The 25501-nt window shown below is 40.1% G+C and overlaps 1 protein-coding gene across 9 annotated transcripts in view; it reads right to left on the bottom strand.

Annotated features, from left to right (window-relative positions):
* The window catches only part of pcdh11 (protocadherin 11), a 738007-nt gene extending 732527 nt beyond the window's left edge, over positions 1-5480 (bottom strand). For 6 of the 9 annotated variants that reach the window (XM_043704503.1, XM_043704505.1, XM_043704506.1 and 3 more), the window contains exons 1-2: positions 5128-5443; positions 1411-4507 (exon numbers count right to left, since the gene is read on the bottom strand). In XM_043704503.1, coding sequence (XP_043560438.1) covers positions 1411-4434 — 3024 coding nt within the window. In that variant the 5' untranslated portion in view covers positions 4435-4507; positions 5128-5443. Of the gene's footprint in view, positions 1-1410; positions 4508-4575; positions 4619-5117 lie in introns of those variants that run through there. The other 3 variants (XM_043704504.1, XM_043704507.1, XR_006313753.1) reach the window with 3 other exon arrangements.
* Positions 5481-25501: the final 20021 nt, after the last annotated feature.

Genomic DNA, 25501 nt, shown 5'->3' with positions numbered 1-25501 from the left:
GACAAAAACAAAAGCTACTCACAGGGAAAATACTTGAGACAAACAGTACATGCAATTGTTCTCCAAGCAGTTGAATAATTAATTGAGTCGCAAAGCCGGTAGCTGTTTGGCTCCAACTACGGTTCCGTTTGCCTACCAGAGTTAAACAGGTCTCAAAGGAACCCAGTAGAGTAAAGAATAATGGAGATTCAGAGAGCTACATTAAACAGACATTACAATGTTCAATAGTACACACTGTTCTGCCACCCATTTCATTTGAAACATTTGCATATCATTTGGAGCACTTTTGTTGCGATTAAGATTTGCAAGCACATCCTCCCCCAATGCATCTGTCAATCAACATGCTTTTGAAAGCACCTATGTTACTGTTACCCTTTCCCTCAGTATGTCTTAACACTTTTTGGTGCAGGTCCATTTTCTTTGATTTTAATCTTACCTGCCCTTCCCCCATTTGACTGGAACATTTGTATTTACCCTTGGCCTCCTATTTTTCACAAATAGTTGATGGTGTGAAAAGCAATAAGAGACAGCACAAGAAAAATGACAATGTATTTTTCAGTTGCAACCCAGGGGCTAGCTCTGTAGACCCAAACATCAATTTCTCAACACACAAAAGGTACATAATTTGCCTGTTGCCTAAGTAATTCAACGTGCATGTTCAACAGATTAAAAATAGACAATTAATTTAAGCAGCCCGGCTCCAGCATGCAAGGTGATAGAGAAGTCAGATTCAGTGTATCAAAATGGGGATAATCATGCTGTTGCAATTCCAACATTCCAAGGTTTGAGTATGAGAATTACACTTATTCTATTAAACCGAATTGAGAAGCACCTCTTTTTCCTGCTCCCCTGGAGATCTCCACATTAGAAATTATAGAACATTCTTTACAAAAGCATGTTTATTTAACAGAAAGGCAATGGTTGAGTCACAGCAGTTTTAATACAAGTTTTTTTTAAATATATTACTGTCTTTGTTCTTCAGTATAATGGGGTACTGTTTTGCTGTGTAATGTGTGGTCTGTTCCTCCCTTCCTTACTGCTGGTGCCAACGTCTCTGAACAGAAACCAAAGATCGATTTTGTACAGCCTCACATTGCACCTGCACTACGCATCTCAGGATTCCTGTGCCTGCTACTCCACAGTATACTCGCAGTGCCCTTCTCTTCACAACTGCTGCAGCTTTCTGTACACCCAGGAAGTACTACAGTGCCACCTAGAGACCATATTGTCGAAACAACAACTCAGCAAATCACCACCAGCTAAATGCCACTTCATTCTAATTTCTCTCTCCAACATTGATGAATCACAAGCTGTTTACATTTCAATGCCTCAGCCATGCATGACCATTCAAGGCTTTTAATCTTCAAGACAAGATCTCTCTGTGAGGGCCAGTTAGAATCTCTGCATTACCTGTCTGGTGTGGATTGGCCCTGCAGTCTTGAAGCCTCCCTGACAACTGCATTCTGATACGCTGTAGGGGTCAGAACTGCTCGAAGAACACTTGGATAGAGAGTCGCAGCCCACAACAAATGTGTTATCCAGCGGTAATTCTTGGATGACATGATGCTTCTTCACCGGCACTGGAGTCTCTGGCTTGATTTGAAAGGAGGGCTGTGGGGAGGCTGACTTGTAGTGTTTTCCTAGATCCGGGCTATCAGGTTTAAAAGTGGTGGGTGTTGTGCCCCAGTTGTACTTGCCCATAGTCTGATCCTCCAATTCCACCGGAAGGTCCAAGGTGCCATTGATGTGCTCGTGAGCAGGGTCATCTGGTTTGGACTCCTCAATTGTAACAAAATTCAGAAGAAGGTTCTTTGGTGACCTCTTCTTCTTTCGTTTTTTCTTCTTAATTTGTCGGTTTTCCTGATTAGGAGAAACCCATTCCCCGCTCTGTTTTCCCTTCTGCACAGTTTTATGCCTTGGCGTGTGACGGCAACGCACCAAAGCAGTCACAAAAATAACAAGAATGACAGTCATAGTCCCAGCAATGATGGCAATAACAATCTTAATATAATCATTAGTCTGTGGGGTCATCTGGCTATCTCCAACATTCTTATCCAATGGCGTCTCCATGCTCTTCCGTACCAGATCTTGCACATAGGTAAAATTATTGATGGTTTCATTGAGAAACAAGTGTACAAGTGCTATGGCATGCAAGGATTCTGGCTGACCCAAGTCAATGACCTTCACCACGAGCCTGTATAAGCCATGGTCTGCTGTGGTCACCTTCTCTTGCAAAGTGATATTGCCAGTCACTGGGTCAATGGCAAACAGTCCTCTGGAATTCCCACTGACTATACTGTAGCGCAGTTCAGCATTCATCCCTGTGTCATTGTCAATTGCAAAAACTTTACCCACCACAGAGCCAGGGCTGGCAGAGGTCGATACCAGTTCATACGAAAAGTTAGATGGAGGATATACAAACACTGGGCTGTTATCATTTACATCAACAACATTTATAGTCACCCTAGCCACAGACGACCGTTGAGGCCTTCCTCCATCCACAGCCATGATTTGAAATGTATAGGAACTTTGCTGCTCCCTGTCAAATGTAATATTGGGCTTGATGACCCCACTGTTGGGGTCAATTATAAAGTAGCCTTTATCATTCAAGATGGAAAGGCTAACAGCTGCATTACCTCCTGCATCTGCATCCGTAACAGTAATAAGTCCCACTGTCCCATACATGGGCAGATTTTCAGGCACGTAGAAATTGTATTCACTGTGTGTGAAGGAAGGGCTGTTGTCATTTTGATCTAACACAGTCACAACCACAGTAGCATTGCTCTGAATAGAAGGCTTGCCTCCATCCCTGGCCAGTACTGTAAAAACGTAACGGTCTTGTTTCTCTCGATCTAATCTCCTCATAGCTGACAGAATGCCAGTTCTCCGATCTACACTGAAGATGGACGGGGCATTGGGACCCAGGAGGTAAGTGATCTCTGCATTTTTCCCACTGTCCGCGTCAGTGGCACTGATTTTTGTTAGCTGTGTACCAGGGGTGTTATTTTCAGGGATTGACAGGCCAATTACGGGCTGATTAAAAACAGGAGCGTTATCATTCTCGTCCTTCAGTTTAATCACCACAGTGGCTGATTGATTTAACGGTGGTTTACCTGCATCAGAAGCCACTATCTTAATAGTATATTCTTTCGTAGTCTCATAGTCCAGCAAGGCAGCAGTTTCTAATAAGAACTGGCTTTCAAACACAGGCTTCAAACGGTATGGGACATCGTGGTCAGTGAAGCAGGTGACCTTCCCATTTAAATCGGCGTCTTCGTCCGTGACCGTGATCAGTGCGATTTTGGTGTTGAGTGGTGCATTTTCCGACAACAAGACAGTACCATTGACAGGGTTAATGATGTACCTGGTGTCGATGGTGGGCACATTGTCGTTGACGTCGGTGATGTTAATGGTGACCACGGCCCTGGAGGGTGTCGAGCTACCGTCGCTGGCCAAGACGGTCAACTTGTGCACGGGGAACTCCTCCCGGTCCAGCGGCTGCCTGACGGTGATCAGGCCGGTGGACGGGTTGACAGCGAACAGGCGGCGGGCCAGCGCCGAGACCTGGTTGCTGAAGGAGAAGCTGACGACGGCGTTGGAGCCCAGGTCGGCGTCGGTGGCGTGCAGTTGGACGACCGAGGTGCCCACCGGCGCGTCCTCGGGGATGTGGACGTCGGTCTCGCCCTCCTTGAAGACGGGCCGGTTGTCGTTGACGTCGGTGACGGTGATCTGGAGGATGGCGGTGCTGGAGCGGGGCGGCTGCCCACCGTCCTCCACCTTGATCTTCATCACGTAGGTGTCCTTCTGCTCGCGGTCCAGGCTCTGCTGGACGATGAGCTGCGGCCACTTGTCGCCCTCGGGGGTCTCGATGATGTCCAGCCCGAAGACGCTCTGGCCCTTGAGCAGCTCGTAGTGCTGGATGCCATTGATGCCAGCGTCGGGGTCCAGGGCGGAGGGCACCGAGTAGCGGGAGTTGACGGCGGTGTTCTCCGGGATGGAGATGTTGATGACCGCCGAGGGGAAGAGAGGCGCGTTGTCGTTGACGTCCTCGATGAGGAAGCGCATCTTGACCAGCTGGAAGACCTCGTTGGGCAGCACGGCCACCTCGACCTCGTAGAAGCAGCGGCTGCTGTCGCTGAAGGTGTTGGCGCACAGTCTCTCGCGGTCGATGCGGTGGGCGGTGGTGTAGAGCTCACCGCTGCTCCCCTCCACCCGCAGCAGCGGGGCATCCCCGGTCTTGGAGACTAGCTTGAAGGTGAGGGGCAGACCGGCCGCCGCTGCCGCGGTCAGGTTCAGGTCCCGCACCAGGTTCGCCACCAGCACGTTGTCGGGCAGCTCCTCCCGCAGGCTGTAATCCCTCTCCTGACCCGAAGCCGGCGGGGAGACCACCAGCAGCATCAGCACCATCAGCAGCAACAGCATCAGCGCGTCCATCTCTCCCCCTTCGATCCTCCTCCGGAGAATATCTTTCAACAGAATACACGCACCACACTGCAGCTCCTGCGATCTGAACAAATCAAACAAAATGCAAAAAAAAAGGGTGAGGATGGCTGGGAGGTGGAGAGGGAAGGGTGGAAATATAAAACAAAAACAAAACCAACACGCAAAGCGGCAACTTCTGCAAAATAAAATACAAGGGGGTTGGGGGGGAAGAAGAAGAACTTCATTAAAAAACTTGAAACTGATGTCTGCAATCATTACAAATGCAATTCGTGTTAGAGCTAACAGCGAGAGAACGGGATAAGAATCAACATTTGCAGGAGAGAGACGGGGTGGGGGGGCGGAGGGGTTGGTGGCGGGAGATTAACATTTGCAGCAACGTCCAGTATTTTTTTGGAGGGGGGGGGGAGAGATGACAGAGGGGGGGAGAGATGACAGAAATATTTCAAACACTTTTAACAGCGATGGAGAGCGGACTGAGCTCTGCAAATGCAATATGCATACACGGCTGCAATGATTGCGAGGCAATTCATTGGCAATTAAATACAAGATTCCGCACACTTCTTTTTTAAACGCGAAAAAAATAGCGACCATGAAGACCAAGCAACGCCTCTCTCCCCAGCCTCCAACCCCTAATTTTGTTTTGTTTTTAAACATATGTTTTTTCCACCCCCCACCTCTTTTCACCTTCGCTTTTCTCCCTCTCTTGCGAAACGCTGGTGGGTTTTTTTTTAAATATAAAGAGACAGAGGTGCTGAAGTCAGTCGGTGAGTGGGTCGGCGGTGCGGACAGCTCTGTGCCCTGCAGAGTGCTGAAACATGCTCCTCGGTCTAAGTTGGCAGGAGGTCGCTGAGCTCCCTCCAGCTCTCGGCTCTCTTCCTGAGTTGGAGCTCGCACGAACTCAAAGTCAGCCCCGGCTTTTTGCAGCTCCCGTCCCCAGCTCCGCCGCAACTTGATAGCAGCGCAGCGCCTGAGCGACGCGTTCCGCAGCCACTCAGCGGGCTCCCCCCCACAGTCTCTGCCTTCCCCCTGCACCTCCCACCGCCGGCTCCACTCACCAATCCATACTGCCCGCAGGCGGGTCTCCCACATGCCCACTCATCCCAGCCACCCCCATCCCGCAACCCACACAAAAAAAAATAACCCATTGGCTCACTGACGTGAAAGGAGGGGGGAGGAAGGAGGAGCCTGCCCCTTGAAGAGCAGACCCAAGAAAGATTGGTCTCAGAAGAAAGCCGGGGATGGAAAATTGAGGAGCATGTTGGAAATACCTAAGCCGATCCCCGTTTATACATAAATGTCAAAGAGATGAAGTGCAAATGCGTCTCCTTCCGTTTTTTTTTTGTTGTCAATCTTGATTCAGATTTTACAGCTCACTCAAATGCACACATCTCCCCCCCAGACCTCCACTCCCTCTACCTATTTCACAGACCCTGGTTCTGTCTGCATTGCTGTAAGCACTCCCGCCCAGTCAGTACTTCACTAGAGATGATCTGCTATACAATTCCACTCATCAGTTCCTTCTGCTTTTTTGTGTGTGTGTGTGCTCCCTGCGCCGAGATTTTCTTTTACTCCCTCTTGATGCATGGAATGATTTGTCGCTTTTGTTTCACAGCTGAGAGCAACGAGATTATGCCCCCAAACGTAAATTTATCTGTCCTCTGCGCGGATACTAACTGAATAAGCTTTATGATTTCCAGCACTTTTTATTTCTCTCCCTAGAATTTCACTTCGTGTGTCTTTTTAACCTGGGTTGTACAAGGCTCGGAATAACGTTTCATCAGTATCTTGGTGTGATGCAAGCAGGGGAAGAACAAACTGCCCAAAATATTTATGTAGTGTTTTTTCACTATCTAATGTTGTTCCGTAACAATTCACTGCCAGCTCAGGACTTGTTGAAGCGCAGCTACCATTGTAAGGCACAGCAACGCATCAAAGAATGGAATAAATGACCAGATAATCTTGTTTCGGTTATATTAATTTTGAAGCATGTATTTCGGTCAGAACAATAGAAAAATCGGAAACGTTGAATGCAATCTTTTACGTCCTTTTGAGAATCAGATAAAGCGACTATGTAATATCTGGTTCAGAAGCTCAGACGGTGCAATGCCTTCCCCGTTCTGTGCTGCAGTATCAGCGCAGAATAAGTGTACAAGTCTCTTACTGAGTTTAAAACCACGGACTTCTGATTCGGGAGTGAATAATGGTACTTGAATAGGGCTTCTAAATCGTCAGCTTTCACAGTGGGCTATTGAGTGATTACAGGGGACAATATCTTGAGCTTAGAACTGTGAGGCAATATGCAGCACTGTTTATGTTTGCATTTTCTTGTTTGGATCAGGCTGTGATCAAATGCATTCCAGCACTATCAAACCATTGGATAAAGTCATCAGTCAGCAGAAACAGAAGGCAACTAGTAAGTAATTTGATGCACCCAGCATCAACTAAATAACACATCACCTCCCATGTCATATCATGGTTGGTTTACATTCAAAATTTAGTATAAGATGCTTTTCACCTGAAATAAGGGTGACCACATTAGCTTATAATTCTCAAATGTTCTTCTGTGAAAGGATCACTTTTCAATTAGATTAGTAATTGCACAGCTATCAACCTAAATTATAAAGCTACATAATAAACATGATTGAAACTGCTGCAATGTAAAATATTTTAACAGTGTGACAGCTTTAAAATCTGTTGCTTCTATTTCAACTACTGGTAACAGCTATCTGCACTAATATGACCGAAAATATGTTTTGCCACCTGCACCAAACGTTCGGGAATCTCCCACGTCACTCCGAAGCTGGAGAAAAGTCGAAGATATTCACATACTATAATCAATCAGTTTTTTTGCACCCACTATTTGGCAATGTTTATGCCACTTTTGGTGTTGACCCATGCACCATAGTCTCCTAAGTGATGCTAGCAAACCAGTCACTTCACTGTTAAAATTCACTTCACTTCTGCTTCCCTGTTTACACCAAAAACCTTCTCCAGAAACAATTCATTGCTTATTTGGCCATGCCCCATCTATAATACATCATGGGAGTAATTGCAAACTAGGCAAAAGTGAGTAATGCAGATGCTGGAGATCAGAGTCAAGATTAGAGTGGTGCTGGAAAAGCACAGCTGGTCAGGCAGCATCCAAGGAGTAGGAAAATCAACGTTTCAGGCAAAAGCCCTTCATCAAGTAATTGCAAACTGCACAGTTCCAAAGGTGCAAAGGCAATGGTAGTGCATTCTGTGTCAACCATTATAGGTGATTACATAATTAATATTATTTCAAAGTGATTGTGGTATTGCTTCTTATTGTGGTAGGTTAATGTCGCTGTCACTGTTGTAAAACATGTTCAGCAAAAGCCCAGCAAACAGCATTGATTATTTTGCAGACTCCTGCAAAGTCTCCACAGGTGCCCAGTGATCTGCAAACCCCAGTTGGTGAATTATTGAATGAGATTTTTGACAACCTTTTAAAGTTTGTAACAGCTCCATTATCAAGTAAACAAGTGCAATAATGATAATATGCTGTTCCATTTAATGTAATTTGAAGTATGCACTATTGTCCTCTGAAATTTATTTTCCTGTAGAAACACTTATATGAGAAGGTTATAAAAAATAAAGTATGCAAATCTGCATTTAGCATCATATTCAAAATTTTAAACAACTGTCAATTTTAGAAGGAAGTCATGTAGGAGCACAGTAAAGCTAAGGGATGGAAAGGGCCATTTTGTCCATTGACCAAATGCCCAGCAGATTGTGTAGAGTCATACAGCATGGAAACACAGCTTTCAGTCCAAATTGTCCATGTCGACCAGTTTCCCAAATTTAACTATTTCTACTTGCCTGCGTTCTGGCCCATAGCCCTCTAAACATTTCTTATCCATGTACCTGCCCAAGTTTTGTAACTGTACCTGTATCTACCACTTCCTTTGGAGTCCATTCCACATATGAACCACCTTCTGTGTGAAAAAAGTGCCCCTTTTAAATCTTTCTCCTCCACCTTAAAAATATACCACCTAGTTTTGAACTGTCCCACCCCAGGGAAAAGATCGTTGGTATTCACCATATCTATGCTCCTCATGATTATATAAACTTTTATAAGGTCATTCCTAATCTCCTATGCTCCAGTGAAAAAAGCCTATTCAGTCTATCATTTTAACCAAACCCTCCAGTCCCAGCAACACCATTAAAAACACACACTGCAGTGGTCACTCAAAATTAATTACCCTTAAATTAGAATCTGTAAGAGCAGAAAATGCTGAAACATCCCTGAAAAGAATCAATATAATTCAACCGCAACCAGTACAATGAAGTAGAGTTGGAAGCTTAATTGGTCAAATCAAAGTCACAGAATCTACATGGGTGAAAACACAAAATTGCAATGGATCCAGCATTCAAAGTTAAATATTCTTGAATCCTGAGTCATGGGTCAATCATCAGGCCCAGATCCAACTCTCCCACATCTCTGTGAATCAAATACAGTTAAGCTGATTATCTTTCAACAATCATATCCCAGCTACTTTTACCTAATCCGTTACCTGTGCTATAAAAGCTAAATAACCTACCTTTGCAGAAAAGCTCCTTACTTTGCAAAGAAATGTTTTCCAGAACAGAGTATTCAATGTGTAAATTTCTGCTTATTGTGGGAAAGAAGTAGGTGGGCACCTATTTTATGGCCATTTTCAGTACTCCAATGCGTATTAAAATGGTATCGATGGTATATGTACATGAGGGGTGAATACTGCCAAATGCCATATTGACAACAACATTAGTAAATGCAGAGTGAAGATCCAATGGAAGGTTGCCGATTAGGAAGATCAGGATGTCAACCTGCAACACTATTTTGACATCTGCATTGCACCAAGTACTCAAATGCTTTCTAAAGAGAATATCAACTCTTTACAGGTTAGTTGCTAGTTGATTTCATCAGCTGATGATGCTATAAGTGTTAATTGCTTTCAGGGTCAGTGGACAGTGAGTGATGTGTTAAGTTCAGAAGAATCGTTTGTTGCTTTCGTTCTGTGCGAACTAAACTCCCAGGCTTGGTTGCACGGTTTGTAATACAGCATGATTTGGAGAAAGACAGAAACTAAACAAAACAAGACATACTGATTGAAGTGGGAGAAAGAGGAAGGTGAAAAGTATTCTCAAGAGGAGACTGAATCCACTCAATGTGTTCATGGAGAAATTCTTGTATCTTAAATATCAACAACAAACAATTGTTTGTGATTCTGCAAGGAGGTTTTCATTGGGAAATGTCACCTCCTCAAGCCACAACTGCTGCTTCAAAACAAGCAAAAAGTTGTTCCACCAACAATTTCCAAGGTGACTGTGGCAGTTAACAATTGAGCATCAGGGCTGGAGCTTGAGATATTTGGCTTACACGGTTCCATCAGGCAAATCACTCAGAATCTGTATTCCAAGAATGCTGAATATATCTCATTCTCTCTTGCCAGAGGAAAGCAGTCAGTGTGAGATCATGGCTTTCACTTGGTTCAAGGGGCTACTTACTGCATGCATGTCACTTTATGGGAACACATGTCAACTCTGCCCTTTCCAGAACCAAAAGGATTCTATTTTCTCAATCTGCAGCTTGTGTGTGAAAAGAGGCAGTCTATCTTGCAGGTCAGTCCCTGTATCCTGGCAACAGTCAGGACTCTTTTATTCTGAAAAAGTCTTCATGAAGTGAAATTTGAATGACCCTGATCAAACAAAGGATGACAACTGATGGACAAAGACTAACCACTGATGACAAGGCTAATGAGCCTGGTGCACAATGTAAATGTGTGAAGATAGCATGAAGAGAGTTAGAACAGAAAATTGGGTGTGGAAACAATAACTCCAATGTCCAGATTATTCTGGAGGAACCTTGCATGACCCAGCACAGCAAATGTCAAGAACTAAGATGTTCTCCTGCATGCTGCACAGCCTCACCACCATGAGGCAACAGCTATAGCCACCAGCCAAATGGCAACCAAGTGAGGAACAGAAGTGAGGAGCGGTAAGAGAACCAAGGAGAGTAAGAGGAATAAAAGGGAGGGAGGAGGCCATCTAAGCAATTTCTTTCTGACTGCTATAATGAAAGTGAAGACTCATACTGGACCCTAAATGCCAACTCACTGCATAGATGCTGCCAGACCTGGGTTGTTGGGCACTTTCTGTTTTAATTCCTTTTCTGACAGTGCTGACCATATAGAACTCACACAAATGTGATACCAGCAAATACTTTCTCAACTCCTCATTCACAAACATTTCACACTATCTCTTTCGTCTCTCACCGACCCTTGTCACTTGGTCAAAGTCACAAAATTAAAATCTACCACAAAATTTCATGCCAAATGAAATTTATCAATTAAATCATGTCATATGGCATGTAAAGGCAACTAATCCTTGTGCAGTCCCCCAGTGCCTGTCTTCCTCATGTTTGTTCCAGTCTTACTACCTCAATGCAAAGCTAATCCAGTGGCTGACTTTCATTGTATCAGAGTACAGATAGCTTTGGAGAGCAACCTCTACCAATTTTATGTCTAAAAGTTTCAGTTGCCAACTAAACTTCCTCAGCATGGGCAGCAGTTGACTGGTTTCATTGTGAACAAGTAACAGCAAAGACATTGCTGGAGTGGCAACACTGGGAGTGTGAATGCTATCTGCCTGAAAGAGGAGAGAATGACCATATACTATTCACCATACCTGAGCCTCAGCAATCCAAGCAAACTACTGGAGAACAAATTGCTGGACTACTATCACAGTTTACTTATCACTTTAGCCAAAGCCATACTGGCAGATGTCTGTGCTGGCATGGGAGCAAGCTGACTTTGCATATCATCAGTTAAATACTCAGACATTGGGTAAAAGTGAGGATTGCAGATGCTGGAAATCATAGTCTCGATTAGAGTGGTGCTGGAAAAGCACAGCAGGTCAGGCAGCATCCGAGGAGCAGGAAAATCAACGTTTCTTGCAAAAGCCCTTCATCAGGATGTTTTGCCTGAAACATCGATTTTCCTGCTACTTGGATGCTGCCTGACCTGCTGTGCTTTTCCAGCACCACTCTAATCTAGACTCAGACGTTGGATGCCTGTTGCTTAGTATTGAAATAGAAACTGCATCCTTAGCCATTAGATACTGCATCATACATGGATCTGGCATTTGTCACACTTCCATTCTGGAAAGGATGAGTTTCAAACATTGCAAAGACCCCATGAAAATCTTGCGCTGAACCCCTCTTCAGACCTTGACATTGACAGTCGGCCTTTCGGCTTGCTTCTAGATTAGAGTGGTGCTGGAAAAGCACAGCAATTCTGGCAGCATCCAAGGAGCAGGAAAATTGTCGTTTTGGGCAAAAGCCCTTCATCAGGATCATGCCTGCTCCTTGGACGCTGCCTGAACTGCTGTGCTTTTCCAGTACCACTCTAATCTAGAATCTGGTTTCCAGCATCTGCAGTCCTTGTTTTTACTTTTGGCTTGCTTCCCAATGCACGAAGCATTGTCTTGCAGACCTATCAAGCTTTTCTTTATACCACCCATTAAAATGCTCATTTGAATTCTCTGCAGCCAAACTTGGGTGCAACCTCACCATCTGGCAAGTTGGCACCAATGCAACCCTTGCTGTAGCCTTGCTTGCAGCTGACTCATGCTGGTGTCTCACTACATGCAGTTATCAACTTTACTTTAACATCCAAGATGTATGTAGCATCAATATCTGTCTTGGTAGATTTGATTTTTTAACTGATGTACTTCATCCACTGCTCAGCCAAGTTGTATCTGTTGAGAAAGCAGAAAAGGAGAAGAGTAGGGCGTACAGTAGGAGTGGAGGAATAAGTAAGAAATTCTTTCTTACATTAACTGCAGCTTATAATTCAAGAAGAGTGTGGGATGAGTGGATAATAGAGTAAGCAAAGGAGGATTATATGTGAGGATGGTTGGTGATTTTAGCACCACCATTGACAATGGCTTCACCAGTGGATATTCCAATAATAGCTAGTACTACCTTCTCCGTGGGGATTAGGACATACAGCTGTGCTTGTCCAAATGCGGTTAGCTCCAGCTGACTGCAGCATGATCATCTTGTCTGGCAAAAAAGAGACACATGTGTCAGTGAATGTCCTGGCCTCTATTTGCATAAGATGGCTGTCATGGTTGAACGGCTTGTAGTGTGTGCAAGCTAACACATATGGGTGTGAGTCCTCAGGTCTTGATTTTGGGCAATGACCTGCATAGCTATCTGCTCACAATCCTTTTTGATTGTGTATTTTGAGGACCTCTTGGCTCCCTGGGAATACAGAACAGCTCTCCCATTCGGAAACCCTTAGAGACTGCTTTCTCCAATGTTGTTCCATTCTTCACTGTTTCAAGGTCAGATTAATTTGTGCATAATCAAAAACCCCTCCCACCCCAGTTATTCACTCTTACATCCTCTTCCATTGGGCAGAAGATGCTAAAGTTTGAAAACACGCCAGAACAGCTTCTTCCCCACTGTTACCAAACTTATGAATGGACCTTTCATTTATTGCAGTCAAACTTTCTCTGCATCTTCTCTGTAGCAGTAACACTATATGCTGCATTCTATTCAATTCCCCTGATGTACAAATGTAAGGTATGATTTGTCTGGTTCGCACGCAATATAATTCTTTTCGCTGTATCTCAGTACGTGTGAAAATAATAAATGAAATCAACAGGCTCCAGCCACAGTGCTTTAAGAATAGCTTTAAGTAGTGATGAGAAGTTAGAATTTTATGTCTCCTGTTGCTTTGTGTAGCCAGTGCTGGTTGTGCTGGATGAGCAGTACTGTTAGTGCCAATTGCATACAGCGATCATTCAGACAAGCAGCAGCACAAAGTTGTCATGCTTCCTTTATTACACAGAGTGAATGTGGGTTAGTCGCATATCACCACACTCTTTTTCAGCTTATCCCATTTAACCTAGACTGAGACCTAATATGTCGTTACAAAAGTTGTGATTGGTAGCTAAAATTAACCACAAACCACAGTTCTGAGAAATGTTTTCAGTTGTTAGGTCTATTTATGACAGTTGCCAGTAAATGAATATGCTTATATCTAAACAATGAACAGAATTTCTCAATTGTAGCTGCATATACTTAATTTGAAATTCAATGCAACAGTTTTTCATTACAAAGCAAACAAGTATAATATGTTGTATACATATATTGATGTTCAATACCAATCTATAGTTACAAAGTCCAAAATCTAGCTGGCTCTGGATGTTGATCAAAAGGTGTCAAGCTGAGAAAACACGGTAGTGGTCCAGTACACAGCAGTTAGTTACATTTGGAAATCATTCTGAAAAGCCCCAGAAAGACCAATGTGCACCACAAGTGCCAGCTGTCATTGACTGCAATATGCTCAATTACTGGCTGTTTAGCCACCTCATCAGTACTGCGTGCAAATTCACAGAGTGTTGTTATGTGAAACCTGACTATATCAAAGATTAGAAGAGAAAAACAAATAAACATTGAAAAATATAATGAAAGATCTTAAAATTTCTAATACTATAATACCGATGATTACTAATTTATGTCCTTATATCTAAACATTAAATAATTTAAATGTAAGTTATTTTTGTATATCTAAGACTAGTTATGATCTAGATAAAGCTGAATGTTACAGAGAAAGCTTGAAACCAATGCAAATATCACTTACAGAGAATATAGGTTACGTATTAGTTTCTTGGACAAACATTGTATTCAGTACACGAGCTCGAGGTTATGTGACTTTGACACTGAGAAAAGGTTCCAAATAGTGAATCTTCAACTGTAACCCTTAATATTATTGTCTAAACATAGTTAGATTGATTGTAAGAAGCCATCATTCATTTATTTTTGTGTTTTGCTTCATGGATGGAAATGTATAGCAGCTAACTATGATGATCAAAATGAGAGCTCTAGCAGTATTCACAATGAATAACATTATTGGAACTTAGATGTGGAATCTAGCAAACAGTGTACATCTCAGTTAGTCTGTTTAGTCAGATCAAGTGGTACTTGTACATGGTAAATAAAACAATAGGTTTATATCTGACTTACATTTGTTATAAATCGAATATTTGAATCAGAGCCAAGTATCTTGGTCCCAGAGGACACCAACTGAAAGAGTGGGCGATGTCAAGTTGAATCACACAGCCTCATTAGTCAGTTCCTATCTAAAATCAATGACCAGGAAATAAGATCTTACTACACTAATATCAAAACAATCAGGTTTCTTGAATATACAGAAAGACAAAGCCGTATCCTGGAAAAATTAATATATCACAACCACGTTCCTCAAAAATATATGTATGTTGACAATTTTATTGTCATCAACCCACAAACTGTTTGAACAAAATAAATATTTTAGACATTCAATCTAAAAAAAAAGTATTTTATTATTGTTATACTTTAAAACATTCTGCACAATGACACAGAAGAATACAGGAAATACTGATGTATTCACTTTATCCTAATAGGCCAATCTCTTCACCTGGGTCATAAAATGATTAAGTCTGTAAGCTATACAACTCAACTTAAAGAATGGTTTTAAAAGTTGTATGTTAATAACTTTAAATGCTGACTCCACCTTCCATGCCAAAAACAGAAAGCTATCCTTATTTCATGACCTGCTGAACTGCTGTAACAGGTTTGATTGCTACTTATGGTAAGATACTACATTTGGTCTTGGTTTGAGTAATTCTGCAGGTGCAACAGGAGCTTTATGAGGGAGCAGAAAAGCAGATGATTACTCCTCATTTGGTACCTGGTGCACCTTTCAGAAGTTTAGCTATAAGCCTCAGATGCTTATGAACTAGTCATTGTCCAAAATACTCACCTACGCTTATCAGAAAGATTGATTACCTGACCCAACTAATTTCTCAGATTTTTATGCTTTAATCAAATTGACCTCTTATTCTTCGAAACTGCAGCAGATACAAGCCTAGCCTGTCCAATCTTTCCTCATAAGACAACCTGCCCATTCCAGGTATTAAGCTGGTAAACCTTCTCTGAACTGTTTCCAATGTCATAGCATCCTTCATTGAGGAGATCAATACTGTAAATTGTACTTTAGATGTGGTCTCACTAATGCTTTTCATAACCGAAGCAGAACAATTACTTTTGCATTCAATTCCTCTCACAATAAATGATAATAACCTATTGGCTTTTCTAATTATTCATTGGAACTGCATCTTTGTGATTTGTGTATGTATTCGGCCACCTCAGGGCTCTGAAATCTCTCACTATTGATATAATGGCCTTTTTTTTATTAACCCTCTTCCCAAAATGAAATTTCATATTTTCCCATATTATACTCCATTTGCCAGATTTTTGCCCACTCACTTAATCCATCTACAGTATTATGTAGCCCCTTTACATCATCATCACAACTTACTTTCCTACCTATCTTTGTGTCATTAGCAAGTTTAGCAATTTATTCAGTGCTTGGCATTCAAGGGGTTCAGCAAAAATATTCTGAAATCTACTTTTAATTCACTTCTAATTCTATGATTACTCAATTTCTGAATAACACTGTAATAACAATTCTTTCAATTAATTCTTTTGTAGCAAGTTGTTGGCAGTAATGATTAAAACTGAAGGGCTTCATTGTATGATACAGGAACAAAATGAACATGAGTCCTGCTATCAGATTTGCAGTTTGTAATCTCCAGAATGTGTATTCCAAACAGTCTATAATCAGAATGGCACACTGTTTATCTGATAGCTCATTCTGGAAATATGATATTATGTTTCTTTCGCTATCTGGTACAAATGTTTTTATTTGTGTGAAAGATTCCCTAATGGTTGAACAGTGCACGTTGACACATGGATGCATTGCCCTAAATTATGACATATTGAAAAAGAAAGTCTTCCTGTGAAGTTTAAGCTAACACAATGGACAGTGTCACTTGTCATCTAGTCCAGCAATTCTAATCTTCTGAGTGACCACAGTTCACTTATTGGATGGCATGAAGGATATCTTCAGTTTCAACCAGTCTGATTAGATGAACATGCTTCCCTGTCTAACTGGAATTCTGAAATACACCAGAACTCTAACCTTGAGCGATTCAACATTATTAATGTTTTCCATATATATTGTTTCCTTCATGTTGTGTATACTCCATTTGTTTATAGTTGAAAACACTTGGCTTAATAAAAGCAATACCCTTTCACAAAACTGGTTTTACAATACCTGTACTAACCATTGTTTATCTTTGCATTCATGCAGCAGCTTCAGTGTACATTTTGACTAATTAAAAAACTTGGTTCAAAATAATTATTAAACTAAAATACAAACTCAATTATATTCTTTTGATTCTAACGTGCATGAAAGGCTTACTGAATTTGAGAGGATTACTTGCAATAAATGTTTTATAGTGCTCTTACTTATCTTCTTTTGGTGTTTTGCTTTAAACCATTGCATTGCATTCATCATATCATTCTCAACAATGTATCTGTCAAATTATCCATCTATTGTAAATGTGTCATATGCAATTCTTCATCACTTGGTCGCAGAAACTATAGAAGCTACAATTCTCTGAATCTCTTATAACGCAACTTCAACACTTTTTGCCAGTGTTTCACTCAAATGTTTAACTTTACAGAATCAGACATCCTTAGTCGAGATGCTGATCTGTTGTTGGATGTATTGCTAGACATTAACAATCACAAAAGCAGTGACATTTTCCTGCACAAGTGACTGTAGTTTAATACCAGATTTGAACATAGAAATAGGTGTAGGCCATTTAGTCCCTGGAGTCTACCTCACTTCAGGAAGATTATGTCTGATGTGGGACCTAACTCTATATCCCTTAATACCTTGGGTTGACAAAAACATGTCAACCTTAAACTTAAATTCACTCAGCATTAATTTCTATTTGGGGATTGAGAATTGAAACATATAGCACCATTTCATGTGGAAGTGTTTCCCAATTTCATTTCTGAAAGGTCTTGGTTGAAGGTTTAAACTCTATTCCTGAGTCTGAGTCTCCCTGACCAGCAGAAATATCTACTCCATCTGTTCTCTTTAATGTCTTGCAAACTTTTTTTTTACAAATCACTCCTTGATATTCTGGGTTTGAGGAAATACAATTCTAAGTTGTGTAATTGTTCCTTATATGTTAATCCTGAAATTCAGGATTGATCTCAGTAAATCTTGATGTACCTTCTAAGGCCAATATGTCCTTTTCTCGGCACCCAAGATCACTCAGAGTACTCTGGATGTGATCTCGGCAAGTTTGTATAGTTGCAGCATAATTTACACCTCCTTCTTTTATGCTCTCCAAATCAAATGATCAGCATCCGATTAGTTGTCTTTTTGATTATTTTCTATGCCTGTCCATTGCTACCTTGAATTGTTAACTATGAAATCTCATAGGAACATATGGGACAACAGGACTTAGGGGATTGAAGTGGTCCTTTGAGTTTGGTTCCCCATTTGATCAGATCACAGCTGTCCTAATTGTGGTCTCAACTCCACTTGTTTAAGTGTCCTTGTAACCTTGTCTGTCAAGATTTTATTTAACACAGTCTTGAATAGATTCAATGACCCCCCCAAACCTCCATTACTTTCAAGGAAAGGAATTCCGCAGACTAAAAATCCTCAGACAAAATAATTATCCTCAGCTCCATCTTAAAAAGGAGACCTTGTTTTTTTAAAGCATACCACTCTTTTTCTCGTCTCCACCCAGAACAGGGCACAATCTCCTGGTATGCAAACTACCAAGTTCTCTCAGGATCTTATATGTTTCAATAAATTCACCTTCCGAACTATAATGAATATAGACCAAATCTGGCCTGTCTTTCTTCATAAGGTAATAACTTGATCTCAGGATATGAATACTGATTGATTTCAACAAAACTATGTTGTGTGACTGCTGTTTATATTTTCTGTGACAGGTTCTATATTGTACAGACAGCATCCAAGGAGCAGGAGAGTTGACATTTCGGGCATAAACCCTTCATCAGCCCCCGACATTCCTGATGAAGGGCTTCTGTCCAAAATGTTGATTCCCCTGCTCCTTGGTTGCTGCCTGAGCTGCTGTGCTTTTCCAGCGTCACACTTTTCAACTCTGAACTCCAGCATCTGCAGTGCTCACTTTCTCCTATGTTGGATATTATCAACAGCAAGTCCCATTCATCTAGTAGCTAGATTGTTACATTGGCTCCTGCATTAGCAACACTTCATTTTTAAAGATTCTTGTCTTTGTTTATATTTTTTTCCAAGATCTTACTACACACTATCCCTGCATTTTCCTCAAAATAAGGTATCTGAACACTGCCAATCTGACCTCTTAACATCCTGACTCTAATCTTACCATCACTGATGGCTGTGTCTTCGGCTACCTAGACTCAAATCTCTCTAAAACTCTCTGCTTCTATACCTCACTTTCCTTCTTTTTGATTCACTTTACATACAAACTAACATTTCCTTATATGGCTCAGTGTCAAGATTTTGTTTGAATGCTCCTGTAATGAGTCATTTTACTACATTAGAGGCATTGCTGAACGACAAGTCATTGTTATTATTGATGCAAATCAAATGAACATGTTATTTTCAATTATAAAAAATTGTGGGAATGAGTGTGCTTGAGAATTTTCCAAGACTGTTGTAAATGTGTTACTGGGCACAACCTGTAAATCCAGTCAATCACCATCAGACATCTACAACTGGATTTGTACTAAACTGTTCCGTCATGTTACTAAGGCAAGCCCTAACCTTCATATTGGCATTTAGCCTGTGAGTAGATGAATAATATCAATCCATAGTTAGTCCCTGGTTTGAGTTAACTAGTATTCACTTAAATAGAAGCACCACTAGTACTTCAATTGTGTTTCATATCCCCAGAATAGAAAGAGGAAAGTCATTCAGGATTCCTGCTCTTTACAATGAATCAATCATCGGACACTGCTAGCCATGTCTGTACATCAAGTGCTTACTCTACTCCCTTTTAATGTTGAACACCCAGACAACAAGTAGCCTATGGATCATTCTTAAATAATGAACAGTTAAGTGCTATGTGATTAGAGTCTATGGATCATATCACTGCAAGGAAAGAGCAACATTTTTTTTGGCATTGTTACTGAAATGCTCCCTTTTGCTCTTTCTTGTGAAATGTCGCAGCATGATTCTAAACAATTCTTTAACAAATTAATATTTGGCTTTTCTTTTTCATTTGTACAGATCTTAGACAAATGTGCAATAGTTTTTACAGTGTTGTATTTTAGTAATTATCAAATAAAATAATATTGGGATTTTGTTTTCATTTGTACAGATCTTAGACAAATGCACAACAGTTTTTACAGTGCTGTATTTTGATTTAAATGTGATTCCCCAAATCACATCAATTGAAGTAACTGTGGAACAAAACATAAGCTCACAGGCACTGGCAGCAAGCAGTGCATTCAAAATTACCTTAAATATTACCTATGGGCAGAATATATCCCCAATTATATCTATGAATTAAACCAGGAACTTTCCAATTAAATAACATTACAACTTAACATCTGTGTAACATATTTTTATGGAGAGAGGTGATGCTTTGTATGAACGAACTTCTGAACTCACAATAATTTGTACCTTTTCTAAAATATCTGGCTAGACCCTGCAGATGCTTCCCCCCTCCCCTGTGACAATAGACTGTGATCAGACAAGAATAGGTGTCATATTATGTCCAAGCTGAGTTGGGCAGACATAAACAAACATACCTTGAGACACTGCTCATTGTGAAAGGGAATTAAAGTTGAATGAAAAAGGAAAGGTAGTCTTTCTAGACATGTCATTTATAGTACAAAACAAGGAGGAAAAAATCAACAACGTCACAAGACACCTTGATTCCTGATGAAGGGCTTTTGCCCGAAACATTAATTTTCCTGCACCTCGGATGCTGCCTGACCTGCTGTGCTTTTCCAGCACCACTCTGATCTAAACCTTGAAAAGAGACACCTAGCCAGCCTTCTGACCACTTGATAGATATTTACAACATACAGTACAGTAGATCATTGTAAAGGAGAATTAATACACTGTTGAATGTTTAAAATCTATCTGCACACAAAAACATGAATCATTGCTGTTTTTTCTTCTAATTTCACAATATTCAGCAATAGAGAAAGCTACTTAAACTACAGAGACACTGTTATTATTTACCAATATGTAAAGCTTCTGAATACATTAGTTAGTTGCAGTCTTTGCTGGCAATATAGAGTTGCCAGTACTGTTGTTATGGAGTACATTTTTAATTGAATAAAAAGTACATCACTTGCTATTTAGTCAGCAATTAAATAGCTGTGTCTCATGTGTCAGTTTTTAGAATCAGAACAATAATTAATTCATTGTAATCAACAATAAACATTTGCTATTCTGCTTATTCTTCCCCACTATTTTTTAACTCTTCCTTCTTCTTCTGAAGGGGTTGATGTTTGGAGGGGGGGGGGGGGGGTGGGGAAGTAGGGGTGTTTCAGGAAGGGGAAGATGCAGTGCATGTGTGGGGGGAGGGAGGTGGAGAGCACTGTACAATGATTGGCAGTACCTGAATAGTATCATTAAAAATTAGAGAGTGAAAACATAGAGACATTAAACAAAGGATTTGTATTTTATATCTTCACAATCAAAAGAGACCAAAAACATGCCAGGAATAATTGGGAAACCAATGGACTAGAGAAAAATTCTTAAAGGCTGTGACAAGGTAGAGACTAAGAAAGTGGTTTCCCCGAATGGGTAATCTAGGATCACAGTCTAAAATTTATTGGTCGACCACTTAGAATGGAGTGGAGGGACAATGTAATCATTTAACATTTTGAGAATCTTTGGAATTAATTATTGCAGAGTGGTGGATGTTCAGGCATTGAGCACATTCTTAATACAGATTGGTCAATTTTGGAATAGTAAGGAAAGGAAGGGATATTAGGGTAACACAGGAAGGTAACTTTGAAATAGAAAATCAGCCACAGAGTTGTTGAGTGGCTCAACACACTCAAGGGGCTATGTGACCTACTCCAACTCTGATTTAGTTTTGTTTTATTATTTTAACAGATATTGCTGACTCTTAATTTCTCTGCGATGTCTTCTTCATGAATATTTCTTTCAAAACATTCCAGCAGAAGAGTTGACAGGCTTTCACATCTCACTGTGATCCTACAAATGTCATTAAAGAGTGCAGTTTCCACTTAGAGTGAAGTTGGTTATCTTTCTAGTGACATCAGGTTGTACGTATAGGCTCGGGGGGAAATTGACAATCTTCTGCTGATCTCTATTCTCTCTCATTGTGTCATTGTGAAAGATTCTTGCCAAGAAATTCCAGGTTTCCAATCAAGCAAAGAAGAATTAAAGAAGGAAGTAACTGCACCCACACACAATGACCAATGAATGTGTAAGTGGCAGCTGAAACTACAAAAGAAAACTAAAAGAAACATCACTCAAGAACCTACTTCACTAATGCGTATGGAGCTTTTAAGCACCGTTTTTTTCTCTAGATTCAATCAAGCCCTTCTCCCATGTTATTTAATTTTATTGCTAAATGCTGTTGCAGGTAAAAATAGAATGGAAACCTCTCTCCTTGCTATTGGCCTCATGGAATGGAAACTAATGGAATGGATTTTACAGCAGATTTTGTTTTTCCTTTACTGTCTCACACTCATCCAAATTCAAGGTAATAGTGAGACAAATTGCACCTCTAAAACTAATACTTCATGAATTTTCATTGAAGACAAGAGGCATCATGGCTGAACACATTTTTTCCCCTTACCAGACATTCTAACACCATTAAATCATGTTGATAATAAATGTGTCAATGTCATACTCTCAATATGCTGGTCAGAAACCCAACATTGTCATGTGTTGTAACCCTATATTCAATTCATTGTCCCTTTGAACACAGCTTCCTGCAGACACTGCAGGATGTACATGAATTAAGCCCTTTATATTGTTGATGGTATATCGTTGCCTTATTCAGCTGAATAAACTAAAGATAATTTGATTGAGAAGCAATTGTTGCAAACAAATCGATCAGGAATACAGTTTACGCTCATGACATAAAAAAAAGGAAATTATGTTCTCAATATTGATGTCTGAGATTAGATTTCATCCTAGTTTGATCTGGCTTCAGCCCATTTTACAGTGCTAAGATTTTTGCAGCTGCATTCAGCTAATGATAGTTTTTTGGTTTTCTGACTGATTAACATGTTGAGAGACATCAAAAAAACTAATCTGTTCAGGTATTTTAATATACAAGTATATTGTCTAATAAAATTAAACGTTTACGTTTTCATTCAAGATTAGTTTTGTTTTGAAAAAACAAAGATAGCTTATTATATCCATTTTTAAATTTTATAACAAAATATATTGCCTTCTAAAACACATTTCATTTTGATAATCTTACTTGCCAGAGGGGTCTAACTGGAACTAGCTACTGAAAACTATTGCAGGGTGAGAAAAGAAAAATTCATTCAACTAATCACATTGATATAAAAAAGTATTGACGTACAGGACCTTTTTCCTCCATTTGCACCCAGCACTCAAAGCACATTTATCAGAATATCAATATCTTCAAAGTGGCCCATTCTTGGGATCTAATTGAGCTGCTTTCCTAAAAATCAGTTAAAAGATTGGTCATCCTATTGTTGGCTGGCTGACACATTGGTTTGCGTAAAAAAAGAAATATTTTGCATTTATCATGCTTTTAACAGCTAAGAAAGAACATTTAAAGTCTAGTCAGCGTTGTAAAATAAAAAAGTGCCACAGTTAAATTGCCCATAAGCAACAATGAGATAATCCTTTTGGTGATATGGTTGAACAATATTTTTTGGCAACAAGACTGGGGATAAATCCCTGGTCATCTTGAAATAGTGCCTTGAATTTTTAGGTCCACCTGATAGGGATCTTTGGTTTAATGTTTCAATTGAAGCACAAGCACCTTGAGCATTGCAGCATTCCCTGAATTCTGCACTGGAATATCAGCCTAGATTATATGATAAAGACTAGGATTTGTATGCACAGCCCTCTGCTGTGTGATCTTATTGGATGTGATCAGTGAGGATTTATGCCCATTACTTTCCAAATGTAATTAATTATAGGTGATGTACATTGTAACATTGCAGTAAGAGAAATTAAATGATTAAAAATTGATGTTTTTAAAAAGATAATCATTTGATTATTTGTTGTGAACAAAATTAGACTCTTGAAAAAACCCTGAAGAACAGCCACATAATAGGTAGTTGTGATGTTGGAAGAAAACAAAATTATAAAGGGTTGTGTGGATGTGTAAATACAATGTTCATCTCTGTTTGTATTTCATCCAGATTGAAATCTGAAAGTGCAGTGCTAAAGTTGGTTGGACTATGTGACTGTAAGAATGTCAGCACTGCCATCAAATGGTCCACTCATATAATTGTTTGTGAGAAACGAGTTTGCTTCGGGCAGAAGATTTAAAGAATCTAGCAGCCTCGGAAGAATCATTCATATTACCTTTGATTCAATGCAGGTTGCAGAAATAAAATACGCACATAATTTTAATGTTCGAGATACATAAGTGAAATTCTACTGTGAGGCACACAATTGCAAGATAATAACAAACATGTTACTGATTCCTTCTTGGAGGCCTTTTTTATGAGATAAGACTCTCACCTTTAATATCCACAATGATATATGTTTATGCATTATTGAAATTTATTTGATTTGTATCCATTTAAAATCTTTTCTTCCAATTTTCTCCGCTTTGTGACGGATTATTTAAAAAAAAGCTGCTGCATCTATGTATACAATCTATATGGACCAAGTATCAGGTCCAAGCAACAATTTTTCATGTGTAAACAACACAGTGAGTATAAAACTATTCAACTGTAGAAATCGCCGCATGTAGGCCCCTCCTGTACTCGCTCAATGTTCACATAAAAACAATCATCAGGAGGAGTTGCTAACTAATGGTAAAACATGGGAGTACTGTTTACCTTTCAAGTTCATTGCACGAGAGCACATTTATTCCTGTGGCAACAATTTCTTTTCTTGAGTCATCTGTAAATTAAATCTAGATATACATGTTTGACATAACTTAACACCACTATTGCATTAATGCACAGTTACCAGAAAGGTAATGTACCATCAAGACAGTTAGATTCCAGTACAAAAGTCTTTATTTCAACTTTAGTAGCCAGTCAGTGAAATGAAGTCAGTGCAGTGTCTAGTCATTGCAGTCAACCGTGTATGGTGTTAAAGCCATAGAATGTAATCAGGATGTCGATAGAACCAAGACTGAGACATTATAACAGGGTCCATAGTTAGGGTTGTTGATAAGCTTAAAGTCATCTGTCTCAATAATAACCCAATTTTTGTAATGCATGTTACGTGGGCTAACATGTAGGGCAGCACGTAGACCATATCATATTTGCAGCGGTTTTTGACCCAAGATATCATATCATGGTGACCGTGAATGGGCATTAAAAGCTAGTAACAGTTGATTTATACAAAAGGCTGATATGATGATTGCAGCGAAAGGTTTTTGTCTTAACCATCATCCATAATTATCAGAATTTAGCTCCAAAGTTTACAACCAACAACCAAACTAACCTGCTACAACTTGTAGTGAAGCATAGCAATCTCAAATGAAGAGGAACATTTATGAGTAAGCTCTCACCTTCAAAATCAAAAAGAGGCCACAGTGTGCTGAACAAATGTGACGTCACTCCGATATATCTTTCGGGATGAAAACCATGTACAAGCATTATTCGTTTTTTCTTAAGCAGCAGCAATAAGAAAGGGACAAAACGAAAACAGCCATCAAGAAAATAATACAGCACTGCAATATGTTTGTTTATATAAGAGCCTTGGGACCATAAATTTGAACAGTAAAGATGGAAAGTAAACATCTATCAATTGACACTCTATTGATATTTTGTCAGAATTTCAGTTCTTCAAAGACAGGATAAATCTTTATTTTGTCGTCCAACAAACAGCTGATAAAGATAGACGGACTGCGAAATATCCTAGGATTTGGGAAATAAAGGTTTAAGAAAAATAAAATCCTCCGGTACTTCAAATGATGACCATAAAGACTGTGCAAGCATTTGCAGTTTTTAGAAGACCACCGT

This window comes from Chiloscyllium plagiosum, chromosome 15 (genome assembly GCF_004010195.1).
Source record: "Chiloscyllium plagiosum isolate BGI_BamShark_2017 chromosome 15, ASM401019v2, whole genome shotgun sequence".
Classification (NCBI taxonomy): domain Eukaryota; kingdom Metazoa; phylum Chordata; class Chondrichthyes; order Orectolobiformes; family Hemiscylliidae; genus Chiloscyllium; species Chiloscyllium plagiosum.
The sequence above is the reverse complement of the archived record's forward strand: the minus strand, read 5'-3'. Positions and strand labels throughout refer to the sequence as shown.